At 41.3% G+C, this 14,297-nt stretch overlaps 1 protein-coding gene across 1 annotated transcript; it reads left to right on the top strand.

Moving 5' to 3' along the window:
• Nucleotides 1–465: 465 nt before the first annotated feature.
• Nucleotides 466–5,827, top strand: LOC116052936 (cyclin-dependent kinase 5 activator 1-like). The gene is made up of 3 exons (XM_031303792.2): nucleotides 466–1,061; nucleotides 3,301–3,928; nucleotides 5,076–5,827. The coding sequence occupies exons 2-3, from the start codon at nucleotides 3,413–3,415 to the stop codon at nucleotides 5,565–5,567; spliced, it is 1,008 nt and encodes a 335-aa protein (XP_031159652.1). The 5' UTR covers nucleotides 466–1,061; nucleotides 3,301–3,412; the 3' UTR covers nucleotides 5,568–5,827.
• The last annotated feature ends 8,470 nt before the right edge of the window (nucleotides 5,828–14,297 follow it).

The following is a 14,297-nucleotide window of genomic DNA, read 5'->3' as shown; positions in this document are numbered from 1 at the left end:
AGGAGAATTCCACCATAAAGCACATCGTGTACTGTCAAACTTCTGCACATTTGTTTGGAGGGGGATTTAGCTGCCACATTGTTAGTGGGGCTCGGCCTACTCACAGTGATTCATAAAATCCTCCGTGTTCATCTTAAGCAGCCAGCCTCTCTCCTTCCCTCCCTTCCTCCCTCCCTCCCTCCCTCCTCCGCCACAGCAGCGGCTTTGACACATCTGGTTCAGCACCTCGGACAGCGGACCTCCGATAGGCTGGAGCCCTTCCACGGCCAATGAAATGGCTTCAGCCGCACGGCTGCGACAGCGACAAGCAGCTGCAGTATCCCGGCAGCGGCCAATGAGAAGGCGCCGTTTACACTCCCACATCCAACCCGAATAACTGCAGATGCCCGCATCAAAGCAACGGGTATCTCTCTCTCTCTCTCTCTCTCTCTCTCTCTCTCTCTCTCTCTCTCTCTCTCTCTCTCTCTCTCTCTCTCTCTCTGGCAGGTTTACATAGCTGAGGGTATAAGCTGCTGTCTATTTTTGGAATTCATAGTGGCCATTTTTTTTTTCTCGTTCGCTCACTTGGTATTCTCCCCCTTTGTGTTGATTGAGATTTTTAGAGCGATATGTGCTGTTTTTATTCATGTCAGAGGGAGGTTTGTCCAAGCTGCGAGCATCGTAGCATCTCATTAATCGCCACCGTATAGATTTTCGCTTCTCAATGGAAGACATCTTCCCACTCGCTGCGAGAGACGGAGTGAAGCACAGTTTGCATTCGCTTCGCATCTGTGTTCCCATCCACGAGCGAGGGACTTTTTATAAATGAAGATTTGAAGAAAAAAAAAAAAAAAAAAAGTAGTAGGAAGTAGCCCACCGGCCGGGAGACGAACCTGTCAGCCTGTAACGCTGAAGGGCTTAGGCTACATACAATCAGGGACCGAACCGTCCGTGTTCACGCCCTGGACCCTGGACAGCAGGACGGCTGGGAAGCGCTTTCACATTTTGACCGTGTTTGCTCAGCAGCAAGGGGGTCAAGGTGTGATACATGGATCTCACAAGAAGAGCCGATTAATTAGAAGGTAGGAACACATGAAGGTGTGTTTGGCTGTGTATGGCAACGCCATTTGTTCAGCTCTGCATGATAAAACAACCAAATGAAAAGCCCCCAAAGACTTAAAACGTCGTACTGCACAGGTGTGTGGCTGCTCAACTCTTCATATAAATACAATTTATGTTGCTCAAAAATTGGATCATACAGCATTAAAGACAACAGCATCATGTGTGTTGTGTTTAGGCTGTGGCTGTGTGAGCGCACAGGTTTAGCCTGGTGTTCAAGGCTTCCATTTTGAAGCTAAGATGGATGCTTGCGCACATTTTTTTTCTTCTCATGCCTCTGTGGCCTTATCTTGGTTCTTATATAATACTGATGAAGACTGGAGCGGCTGCAGGCCCGTGTTACACTGACTGAAAGACGATGCATAATATGTTTGATGTAGAGAGATATCAGCAACACAATGTTTAATCACACAGACTAAGGCTTGATTGGAGATTGGAGATTAAAAAACCATGTGGAAATGAAATCCACGCATGAACAACCGAGGCATGTTCATTTTCTTTGACAAGAAAATAAACAGCAGACGTCTTTATGTGACAGCCGTTGGAGCATGTATTACACTGGTACTGTGGCAACTGTGAAGGAATGCCATCAGATCATTTATTTGCACTTGATCATAGGAAGTAATGTTTCAGTAGTTTTGTAAAATTCAATGCAATTACCTTTTAAAATCTTGAAAGGTTTCCTTCTGACTCACTCCCTGACAAGACATCAAAAACAGTGGTTTGAAAACTTAACTCAAGGCCCACTTATTAGCTTTTTTTTTGCAGGGCTTCCAACCAAATTGTATGGTCTCCATCTTCTTGGGGAGACCGTGAGATGTGCTCCAAAGCTCTGGAAAAAAAAGGTAATAAGTGGACCATGATTAGTTTTCTCTTTGCTCTCTCCTCACAAACAGTTGAAGACAACAGCGTCAATGGACATTCTTGGTCTTACAGTAGCTTGACGGAAAAAAAAAAAAAAAGGAAAAAAATCGTAACTTACAAGCTTTTTCTAGAGCTTTTAACTGCATCTCACCCTCTTCCCCGTTAGATGGAGTTTGTTGTCGTGGTAGCTGGGGCACAGCGGCAGTAACATGAAAGTAGCTGTTGTCAATCTGTTACTTTCCATTCTGTGAAAACTCTGAACAAAGCCTCTTTTATTTGCTTCAATTGGCATCATGAATTGTAACAGTGTTTTCCTTCCTGAAGATCTATCTGTGTCAACACACCTTGAGTCAATCCTCCTCTTCTTTGGATCTTTCTACTCTCACATCATCTAAGTGAATGGAGCGATTGTTAGAAAATGGATATATCCTCGTGTGTCTCACAGTGATGCAGTACTCAAGTCAATATTCTACTGGACTCGAATTTATTAAATCGGACTCGAGCATTCATAAAAATGGGCCTCGGAAGTTGGAGGACTAGTAACTACTTTTATGTAGGCAGTGATGGAGTGCTCGAGTCCTGGACTCGTGACTTGATTCGGACTCAAACTCAGGCAATGGTGACTCGACCGGGACTTGACTCAGACTCTTCTTTGCTGATTCGGACTCGAACACTGGGGAGTCAAAACTCGAACCACAAAACAATCGCGATCGCATTGCTTCCCATCAGTAACTATGTAGATTGTTATCTCCATTGAAAACTGATTAAACTCCATCTGCTGAGGAAGACCCTGAGATGCGCTTAAAAGCTCAGAAAAAGGCTAGTAAGTGGACCTTGAGTTGGGATTGTCCTTTCAAATTAAAACATAATCTTTTATTAACTTGGGGAGACACTGCAGGTGAATATAGAAAACATTTTATCACTATGAAACTTCCCCGGTTGGTTGGTTACTTACATTAAGACAGATATTTTTTGCATCACAAGTTTTCTGAAATGGTATGTTAAAGTATGCAAACAAAGCATTATCTAATGCTAACTTTTAGTGAATTTAGGATACATTTACAGGTGCAAATAGACAAAGTGTTGTAAAAAAAAAAAAAAAAAAAGTCCAAATGTGTGTATTGGATGGTTTTTTGTTTTCTCCAAATAGTCTGAAAGAAAACTTGTTATGGAGAAAAATAGGCCAAAAATTGAAAAACTATGTTTTTGCCTGTAGTGTCTCCACTCATTAACTATGAAGTGTTTGATGTCGACGGCTTAATGTTGCATCTTTTACTATACAGTATGTAATGTAACCAATGGAGAATATCGCCACTCCTTTTTGTTCTTCGCTCACAGGTTCGACTTCCTCCACAATTGAGACACTTTGGTCCTCTCAAAGCTCTTTGTCTCGACCAATCAAAGAGCTTTCCCCCCACTGCTTCCCACTGCTAACCGTTGTGCAGACATCATGGGTACGGTGCTGTCTCTGTCTCCCAGCTACCGCAAGGCCGTGCTGTTTGAGGACGGCCCGGCCACTGTAGGCCACTACACAGCAGTCCAGAACAGCAAAAACGCTAAGGATGCTGCTGCAGCAGCCGGAAAGTCCCTCAAACGCCCTTCTATCATCAGTGTGTTGCCATGGAAACGCATTGTGGCTGTATCGGCGAAGAGGAAGGGCTCCAAGAAGTTGCAGGCAGAGGGCGGGGACGGTGGGAAAGGGAGCCCTCTGGATGGCCACGCCACAGCCACGGCCAACTCAGCTTCCAGTAGCCTGAAGCTGAAGAAGTCTCAGTCCTGTGCTAACCTCTCCTCTTACTCCTCAAGCCAGGACCCCTCGGCCACTACCACCACTACCTCCTCCAACCTGCCCGTCTCCAAGACCTTGGCTAACGTAGCTACTGTTGCTGCCAAAAAGAATTCCATCACAGGTTCCGGGATCCAAACGTCTACCGCAACTGGCACACCAAAACGTGTCATTGTCCAGGTAATCTCAACACTAACTTTTTCTAATTTGTTTTTTCATTTTGGAATCAAAGATTTTCGCTATTTGAGTATTTTGAAAGTGTTCTATTAGGGCTAGGTTAAAGTAATCCATTCTCCAATTAAAGTCAATCTTTGTTTGAGTGATCTGATATTGATTAATAAAATCCCCAAATCAATCTTTTCACTATGGATGTATAACCCACCACAACCTTTTTGGGGTTTGATTCTTCATGTAAACATTGACCTGATGCATTATAAAAAATATTTACAGCATAAGTTCTCTGAGAATCTCTTTTGTATCCAGGCAAAATTGGTATTGTAACTGAAATTTCCCTGACCTAATTAATATCGACTCGGAAATATAATGTATTTGGAACCATGAATAAATTCTGGAAATAATGAGCAATACCCAGCCCTGTGCTCTATCATCTTTAGCTAATTAGACCAGTGGTTCTCAAAGTTTTCTGTACCCTCTCTAAAATATTTCAGCCAAGACCATCGTCTGTATATAACATACTAAACAACAACAACCTTATTACTGTAGAATCTATCACTAAATTCATGGGAAAGCATTTTGTTTCATCATACAATAACACCAATGAAGCATTGATATTCATCTTTTGATAAGTTGAATTTACAGTTTTAGTGAGAAACATGGGCTCGTGCTTCTCTGAGGATCTTTGTCATTCTACGTGTTCACAGCTGTATTGCTGCTACTTCAAACCCAAATCTTTTTTCTTGATATTAGTCTGTCATTCAATATTGAAACTAGCTTCCTGTTCACACTCAACGCAAGTAAAAGGGAGTGTAGTTGCGTTTACTGTAGCAGTTGACAGTTTGGGGCACTTAACGATTACATTGAAAATAGGAATATTGAATATAAAATGTTAGTTAATCGATACTTATATACGTTTTTGATCAAAATTTTTTGCACTATAATTATTTAAGGAATTAGCAATCAGCAATTATGATTAATATTTGTCAAACTGACATTTATAGAAAATCTCACTTTCCCCTGCAGCACTCTAAAGGGCCCCCATTTGAGAAACACTGACTTAGACTCACTGCTGGCTCATTTCACTGATCCTCTCCCTAGTCTTCATTGTTACTTTCCCTTATTTTTCTTTCCTTCTCTCTCTCCAACCCAGGCCTCCACCAGCGAACTGATGCGCAGCCTGGGTGAGTTCCTGTGCCGCCGGTGCTACAGACTGAAGCGTCTATCCCCGACCGACCCGGTGCTGTGGCTGCGCAGCGTCGACCGCTCCCTCCTGCTACAGGGCTGGCAGGATCAGGGCTTCATCACTCCGGCTAATGTGGTCTTCCTCTACATGCTGTGCCGCGATGTGGTCTCATCCGAGGTGGCCTCAGAGCGCGAGCTGCAGGCCTCACTGCTCACCTGCCTCTACCTTTCCTACTCCTACATGGGCAACGAGATCTCCTACCCGCTGAAACCCTTCCTGGTCGAGGCGGAGAAGGAAGCCTTCTGGGACCGCTGCCTGGAGATCATCAACCGCATGAGCGGCAAAATGCTCCAGATCAACACCGACCCGCACTTCTTTACCCAGGTGTTTGCTGACCTGAAGAACGAGAGCAAGAAAGAAGAGGAGAAGACCAAACTCCTCATAGGGCTTGACCGATAAGAGGGAGCTGGGAGGGGGAAGGATAGATAGAAAGATAGAAGGAGTTAATAGGTTGAGAAGGGGTGGACTAATGTAATGCAGCGTAGGGATACCTTGGTGCAGTACTGTTGTCTGGCGTCTCTACTAGTTCATCATTTACCAAATGTCCTGTTGTAACCCAGAACAAAGAGCTTCTGGGAGTAACCACAGTGTTTTAATCATCCGAGTTTGGGTAATGAGCAGAATTTTCCGCAGATTTCCTTCAAATATATATTTTTTTAAATCTTATCTCCACCCCAAGCCTGCTAAATTCTGCAGATTGTCATTCTGGATCATTGCTGAAAACTGTAAAAAAAAAAAAAATTTGCAGATTCTGTTTGGGTCTGGAATTGAGCCACCTAAACACTAACAGACAGATACACTAACTGATCTGTGTCTTGCCTGAAGGCAGAAATTCTCAGGAGTGACAGGCTATCCAACGCCTGGAACACTGGGCACAGGATTTGACAATAACAAGCTTTAAGTCAGAGATATCATCATTTGCTTTTTAAGGACAATGTGATAACTGATAACACAGATAGATGTTTTAGTGAACGCTTGGCCAGCAGGGCTGGTGCTGTGCATGGCCAGACGGAATCTGCAGACACAGACTTCCTCAGATTTTTCTCAGATTTTCCACAGATTTTAAACAAACTTAAAAAAAAAAAAAAAAAAAAAAAATACATAATGTTAACACATCTCCGCAGATTTTCCAGAGATTTTAAATGACTGCAATCAGAATTTCCACAGATTTTAAACAAATTAGCGAAAGAAAAAACAGTCCGCTACATTCTGCAGATTTTCATTCTGTATGACCGCTCCGTTTGAGTCTGGTGATGTGAAATGAACAGGCTGTGAGAAAGAGATATTTATCATTTTTATTTTTTGCATCAGGCTCAGAGACATGCATCAGTCTGACCTGTACCTTGTTTCAGTGAGATAAGAAATGCAATCTGGAATTTCCTATTTAATTATTTTATTATTAAAAGAAAAAAAGAATTGGTTTAGAGACACCAGACAACACAGATTTATGAATTAAGGGTGAATATTATATATATATAAAGATACAGTGTACTGATAGGATGATATTGTGAGATAGCATCCAGGCATTTCCGCTATAGAGAAATGTCCCGGTAATGAAAATCAAGAACCACCTTGCATGAGGTCACTTCATATGTCGTTGCACATGACCACCTGCTTATTGCCAACTCCACTTTCCCTTATTGCTTTAGCTAATTGCACTCCCCAACACTGGCTGCGAGGTCCACTGTTGAAACTTTAAAAGCATTAAATAATACCACGACATGGATGAGCTAGAATCAACCACAACCCAACTAGTTGGCAAACTTGTCAGGCTGTGAAATTTAAGTCGCTATTTGGCGTAATTGTACTGTAGTGGATTAATTCGTCCACATCTTACATAAAGTGCTGTACTATCAAGGGAACATTTGGGTTTATCCAGTCCAATCTGCTGTGATTTTGGAGATCAGTTATTTATTTGAAATGTTTATATGAAATGCTTAATCTGTGCGCAAACTAATCCCTTGCGCGCAGATTAATAATCATTAAACATGCCCTTCTCTAAGCTGTTTACATTTACAAAAATATGGGAAAATGCAATACTGACCCCTCCAGGGCATATTTTACACAGGAGATGATTTCATTCCTTCCTGCTCCCCTTGCACTTTCTCCTGCAGTCCATATTGGTGCTGTCCTGAGTGACCACAGAGAGAGAGAAAGAAAGAAAGAAAGAAAGAAAGAAAGATTAGTTGTTTAGTTGATAAAATATCAGAAAATGGGGAAAAAGGTTGATCATTGTTTCCCAAAGGCCAAGATGACGTCCTCAAATGTCTTGTTTTGTCCACAACTCAGATATTCATTTTACTGTCAAAGAGGAGGAAAGAAACTAGAAAATAGTCAGTTTAAGAAGCTGGAATGAGAGAAACTTTTACTTTTTTCATAAAAAATGACTCAAACTGATTAAACAATTATCAAAATAGTTAGCGATTGATTTAATAGCTCTAAAAGAAAGAAAGAAAGAAAGAAAGAAAGAAAGAAAGAGAAAGATTTCTGTTTTCAAACACTGCTCTCATCTTGTATGCTTTATACTGCGTGAATGATTGGTGGAGCAGGGGCATGGAAGACACATTCAGCTACACACGTCCGAATGAAAGAACATGTGAATATATTCCAGGTGTGTGCGCTCAGACGCCACAAGTATAGATGTGACTTTTTCTTCCAAAACAATGCTTCGATGTTGCTGTCGCCACTCGGCTCGAGGGACCTCCTCTGCTGTGTGAAGTGTCTCCTCTTTCCTTCGCTCGGACAAACTAAAAACAACACAGATTCCTTCTCTCTCCGTCCACCTGCTCCAGTCCAGTCCTGTCTGATGCGGTCCAACCAGTCCAACCCATATGTGGAGACTCTCTGGTCCGTTGACCTGATGGCTTAGTCATTCTCCGAGTTGTTTGACATGCATGTGTGCTTCTATAGGTTTCCTAGCATGCTGCTTTGTGTTGGGCACACTGCACTTATTGTTACAGAAGAGACTGAGCGGTCGCCGCGCTGTACTGCTGAAAGCTAGACTCAGTGATGTGACATCCAGGCGACTTGGCACAAGCTCTCTAATGAAGGAAATGTGTGACAGGCTAGTTGTAGCCTTGCCTATGCTGCACAATGAAGCACCGATCCTTCATTGGGATTTCTGCTGTTCTTGGTTCCATGGTGCTAAGAGGCATAGAAGACCCCACCCAGATCAAACAGTTCCCCCTTTCAGAAACCAGTACTTATAGCCTAGGTGGGCAAAACTTCAAAATCCATCCAAGTGTCAATCAGTTTTAGTGGATAATTAAAGGGTAATTTGCTTTTTATTTAACCTGGACCCTATTTTTCTAGGTTTTTGTATCTAAGTGACTAATGTGAACAAGAATCTTTGAAATTGCTCCAGTATTGAGCGAATGTGCATTGTCGATTTCCGTCTACTAAAAGTGCTTGTTTTACCACTGACAGACTCAGATTATTATTCTAAGTTTCTGACAACATTATGGAAAGGATCCCTTCAGATATAGATCTTTTTGTTAAAGAGTAAGATTCAGTGGTAAAACAAGCACTTTTTGTGGACGTAAATTGAAGGTGTGCAATTGCTTAAGAACTTACATTGTAGCTTGTTTCGCCTTGCTTAATACTGGACCAATTTCGAAGATTGTTCTCTCCATTACTCAGTTAGACACAAAAACATAGATAAATAGGGTTGAAGCAGCAGATGCCAAGCTATCCAGACTTTGAATTGCTATAATGGGTAAAGCTCCAAAAATGGTGGATCCTACATTTCCCATAATACATGCTTTCAAACCCCAAAACTCCATTTTGTAACAAAGGCTTTCAGTAAACATTATTTTAAAGCTTTAGGGCATAACTTTTTGATTATTAGTAATAATGACGTCCGTTACATTCAAGCTATTGCCAAATGAGTTGCTACAACGCTAATTAAGACTAGCAGCTTCACAAGACTCTCTCTGTATTTCTCAGTATGGCTATTTTCAGAGGATTGTGTCATCCGCCTCCTTGGCTACTAGCAACCTCGTGGAGAGGGGATGGGTGGGGGCTTGTATCATGTGGACGCGCCAACAGTTTTGTTGTCATTACTTAGAATTCCTCATGGGGGCGACAGAAACTACGCACTATAGCTTTAATTCTCGAACCCAAGCAGAGATGACCCTGGTAACATCAACAGAATTCTTTTTTCAAACTTTGGAAAGCTCCCTATAAAGCCACTGAAGACATCATACGACTGAACTTCATGTAAAAAAAATCAACCGAGTGCCTCAAGAGATTCCTCGCCTTGATGATGTCACATCACTTTGTCTAACGAAGCCAATAAACAGTCTTCAATTTTGGAAAAGCTCTGCCTTCTCAACCAGGGCAGAGATCTTGTGCCATATCATTCTAAAGACTAATTTGTTCATACAAAAACCACACAAAGAAACATGAGCCAACTCAAAAGTCTCTGACTGCTGACAACAAGAAAGACTATAAAGGAATTACGAATACACTTTTTCACAATGTTGCTACGTCATGTGTCCGAGATGTCGACCAGACAAATGGGACTTTGTTCCAATGGTAGGGACGTGAAATCAAAATGTAATGCTTGTGATTTTAACACACAGTGAAGTTTTATGTGTCACTTGTGACAATATTGGATTCATCCAACGCTGAAGCATTCAGCAGTCTGTTAGAGAATTTATAATTTATGAATAATGACATTTGGCCTGCTCTGTGATAGTATACAACTTGATTCAACATGGGGAATTGGATTTTAAAAGCGTGTTTCCAAACTAGGTGTGTCCACGATGCAGGTGATGTTTTAGCTTTGGTTGCATTTTGCGTTCAGATGATAACCGACTGGGCTGCAGTAAAAACTATTGTAGCCTTGATGCAGAGTCAGACCTCAGAGACAAATATGCACATGAAGAATGAATCCATGGCAAACAAGCTTGTTTACATATCCTTCTTGCTATAGCTGTTTCTGACGGGTGAACGGTACAAGTAGCATTCCAATAATGACTGTGGAATAATCATTGTTTTTCTTAATTTGTTGTACTCTTGATCCAAACTGTACGGAAGAAGATATGGGCGATGTCACATAATGTATTTGGGTACTGAGCTTAAAGTCAGAATTCCGACTTTAATCTTAGAAATCTGAATTTAAAGTTTTAAGCCAGAATTCAGAGTTGAAAGTTTAGTAAAAAAAAAAAAAAAAAAAAAAAAAAAGGTACACCTACAGTACTAAAGATTAAACTCAGAACTCAAATAATTTTTTTACATTGGCACTAATCCTCTTCCGTAAAACTGGAAGAAGTAGTAGGTTAAGTGGGGATTATATCCCAGCAAGACATGGGTTTAACTGAAAGAAATCTGTGTCTACAATACAGTGATTTGACTATCACCCAGATTTAGTAGAGGAATGGTGAATGTTGAAATCAAGAACTATTACCTGGATTCTTTGTGGTAAATCTTAAGGTAATAATTGACCGTTCACTAAGCCCTGACACCTTTAGTTGCTGTTGCCACACCACATACAGTTTACAATGATAATGGTGGCAGATTTATGATGAATGAAACTATGGGTCCTCGATTTCAGACAGAGGTAGACAAAAGCAGTTCTACTTTCTAGCTGGCAATGGTCGCTTTTTGCTGGCAGACTTTATCTGCTGTAGCTAGCTAATTAAGCTAATGTTAGCTCAGTGAGTTGGCTAAAAAGTTATATATTCAGTCTATTTTTTATTATTTTTATCCGACTCGTTTTTAAAATGAGGTAAAGGGGCTCTTAAATATGCACTTGATGCATGCTAAAGGACTAAAGCTAAAGCTGTCAGGTCCCTGGCAAAAAGCAGTTGAGCAGTTAGCAGTTGAAAATCCATGTAGTAGTATTGTTTTTTAGTTCAGTGTAGAGATAGTTAGTCCTAATATTTTAACTATGATAAGGACAAATGTAATATGGGACTGTTTTTTGTTTCACTTCTTTAAGTTTACGAGCGTAAAATGACAAAAGTAACATGATCTCCAGTAACGTTGGCTAGGTTTGCTGTAAACGGCCCCAAATCTAGTAAAGACCAAGAACAAGCTGCTAACTTCATAACATAGCTCAGTGGTTCCCAAACTTTTTCACGTCAAGGACCCCTAAACTGACACAAATTAGACCACGGACAACACAAAAAGTGTATGATACCCATGCCCAAAATAGTCGTACATTCATTGTTAGTTATGGATGGCATTATAGTGAAAATAAATTATTTCCCTTTGTGCTGGGGACCCCCTGAAACCCTTTTAAGGACCCCTGGGGGTCCCCAGACCCCACTTTGAGAACCACTGACCTAAGTAAAGCTGGGTTACTACTGTAGCTAGTTGGCTAGTTAGTCTTTTGTTCCTCACACTTTTGCTCTTGTGATTTAGGGAAGGCTAAAACCAACCTTTAAACTCTTAAAAAAGGATTTAGCGAGCGGTCAGTACTATTTCTATATTAAATTAAAATTTGACACCTTATCCTGGGTACAGAACCCCCCACACACACACACACACTCACACACACACACACACACACACACTCACACACAGAGTATTATATTTTGATTAATCAACACCATGTGGATGCCAGATGACAGCTTTTGACATACACGATGAGAGATGATGAATTTCTCTGTGAAACAAAAGAACTGATGAGCCAAACTCCTTTGTGATCTTTCACTACTTTTGCTTCCACCTGCTCCAGTCCTTCCAGCTGTGCCGGGACAATGAAAAAGAGGAAGGAAGCCAGGACAGGAGGCGAGGAAAGGAAACTTGTCCTCTGAATGAACCTTTTTCTTGAATTACAAAGTGTTACTCTTATATATGCTCTCATCATTGATCAACTCATAACTATGTGCCATATTTTATCTTGCAACACGTACAAGACAAAAACGATCGTGTAACATATGAAGCTTATGATAATGATGATGACGTTATTATGGTTTCCCTTCCTTTTCATTTGTGAAACATACTGTGTAAACAAGAATCTTTGTTGAACAAAAGTCACAGCTACTCGTGTTACTAGAGTGCTGATGCTGCAGTCTGTTACTTTGTGGATGTATGAATATGTATGTGAGAAATTATTTGATCAACTGTTAAAGGTACTTTATATTAAAAAAAAAAAAAACACTTTACAAGCATGGTGTTTTTTTATTTTTCAGATCCTGTGATTTTATACATTAATAGATGTTATGGCCTTTCAGGGACAGTTCTTAGTCTGACCACAGCAGCTGCAGGTGAAGCTGCTGAGGAGCAAGGATGAAGTGGTATTTGGGGAGTTTTGAGAGCTCCTACCTGGGAACAAGCTTCATAATAGGCAGGGCACTTATTGCTTGCTGACTCTCCGGCATCTAAATAGAGCCATTAAGGATGGAGGTAATTCTTACTGGGGTGCTGGAATTGTATTACCAAGTGCTGCTAGGAGATGGCGGCTTTAGAAAAAGTTTAGTCTCTATTTCCAGACCTATCTCCACAGCGCTGCAGAGTAAGGTCTGGCTACTCCACAGATACATTCTGGGATAGAAGGGGGAAAAAAACGCTCTGGGTTGTTTGCACTTCTTAAAACCACTCACAATTGTCTTGGGTGGCTCTAAGTGAGGGTGGCCCTGCAAAATTATCTCAGGAAGGAACTTGTTTTGGTGGAACATTTACACCTCGTAAATGAGAAAGCCACATAAAATATGAAATGAATTTAACTGTTCACACAATACAGTATTGTGAGATAGTTATATTAGCAGAATTCCAGTTCATTATGTTCATGGTTTGCATTGTCTGAGTTTTGATCAGAGAAAAGACTCATCAGAGACAAGTATAAATTGATAATAATAATCAATCACAACTTTTCTCAAATTAGAAAAACATTCGAACCCAAAAACAACATATGCTGCGAAGTATGACGATAAGATGACAATGTTTTCAAAAAACTTAATTTGATTGAGTTCAGTGAACGATCAGCTGGATATCAACACCCACTTTATTACATTACGTGTCATTTAGCTGACGCTTTTATCCAAAGCAACATACAATTGCCATATATGTCAGAGGTCGCACGCCTCTGGAGCAACTAGGGGTTAAGTGTCTTGCTCAGGGACACATTGGTTGATGTAACTCAGTGGGAATTGAACCCAGATCTCACACACCAAAGGCATGTGTCATATCCACTGCGCCATCACCACCCTTTATGTAAGGTCTGAACTGGTTCCATGAGTAAAGAACATAAGCTTACTTTGCAATGAATCACAGTTCAAGATTGTCAGTTATCACAAATTCTTACCCCCAATTTTCACCAACTGCGGAACGGCTGCGGAACGGCTGCGGAACGGCTCCGGAACGTCAGCAGAGTCAATAGGTTTCCATTAGTCAATGTGTGTATTTCCACTGGCTGCGGAACGGCTGCGGAACGGCTGCGGAACGGCCGCGTTCCGACTCCGTCCCAGCTCTGGCGATCCGCAGCCCTCCGGAGCGGATACGCAGAGCTTCTATTTTTGCCGGATGCCGGAGAGCTCTGCAGCAATTCAGCACAGGGCAGATTGTGCTGGACAGGAAGTTGAGCAAAAAATAAAACATCCGGTTAATTTTCAAAATAAAATACACGGTGCTCACGGCAGATCACATTTCCCTGCACTACACCTTGAAAACGTCATAATGGGCGGAGACAGGCCTGAAGTCAAGTTTGTGGTTCTGTTTATAGAAACTACATCCTGTCATATCGCACAATCATACGTGAATTCACGAGATCTCGTGAGTCCTCGTGACTTCAGTTGTCAGTCATGGCCGCAGCCGTTCCGCAACAAATTCGGACCTGGTGGGTATCGACGGTAAGGACGGCGGAGCACGGAGCCGACACGCAGCAGAGCCGATCCGCAGCCGTTCCGCAGTTGGTGGAAATTGCGGGTTAGACAAGTTTGGTTTGTTGGCACAACGGAAATCTTACTTAATTGCTGATAATTTACATTTCTTAATGTAATTCTAATTTATGCCAAAGACTATAACTTGATCTTTTTAGAGTATATTTCCCAAAATAAGTAGGATAGAAGTCAAATTTAAAAAAGGCTACATGAGGTAGAAAACTGATTTTGTAAACCCTTTACATGTGATTTAGGTAGAAATAATGGATGAGAATTAATCTAATGTAAAAAACAAACAAAT

This window comes from Sander lucioperca, chromosome 17 (genome assembly GCF_008315115.2).
Source record: "Sander lucioperca isolate FBNREF2018 chromosome 17, SLUC_FBN_1.2, whole genome shotgun sequence".
NCBI lineage: Eukaryota > Metazoa > Chordata > Actinopteri > Perciformes > Percidae > Sander > Sander lucioperca.
The sequence above is the reverse complement of the archived record's forward strand: the minus strand, read 5'-3'. Positions and strand labels throughout refer to the sequence as shown.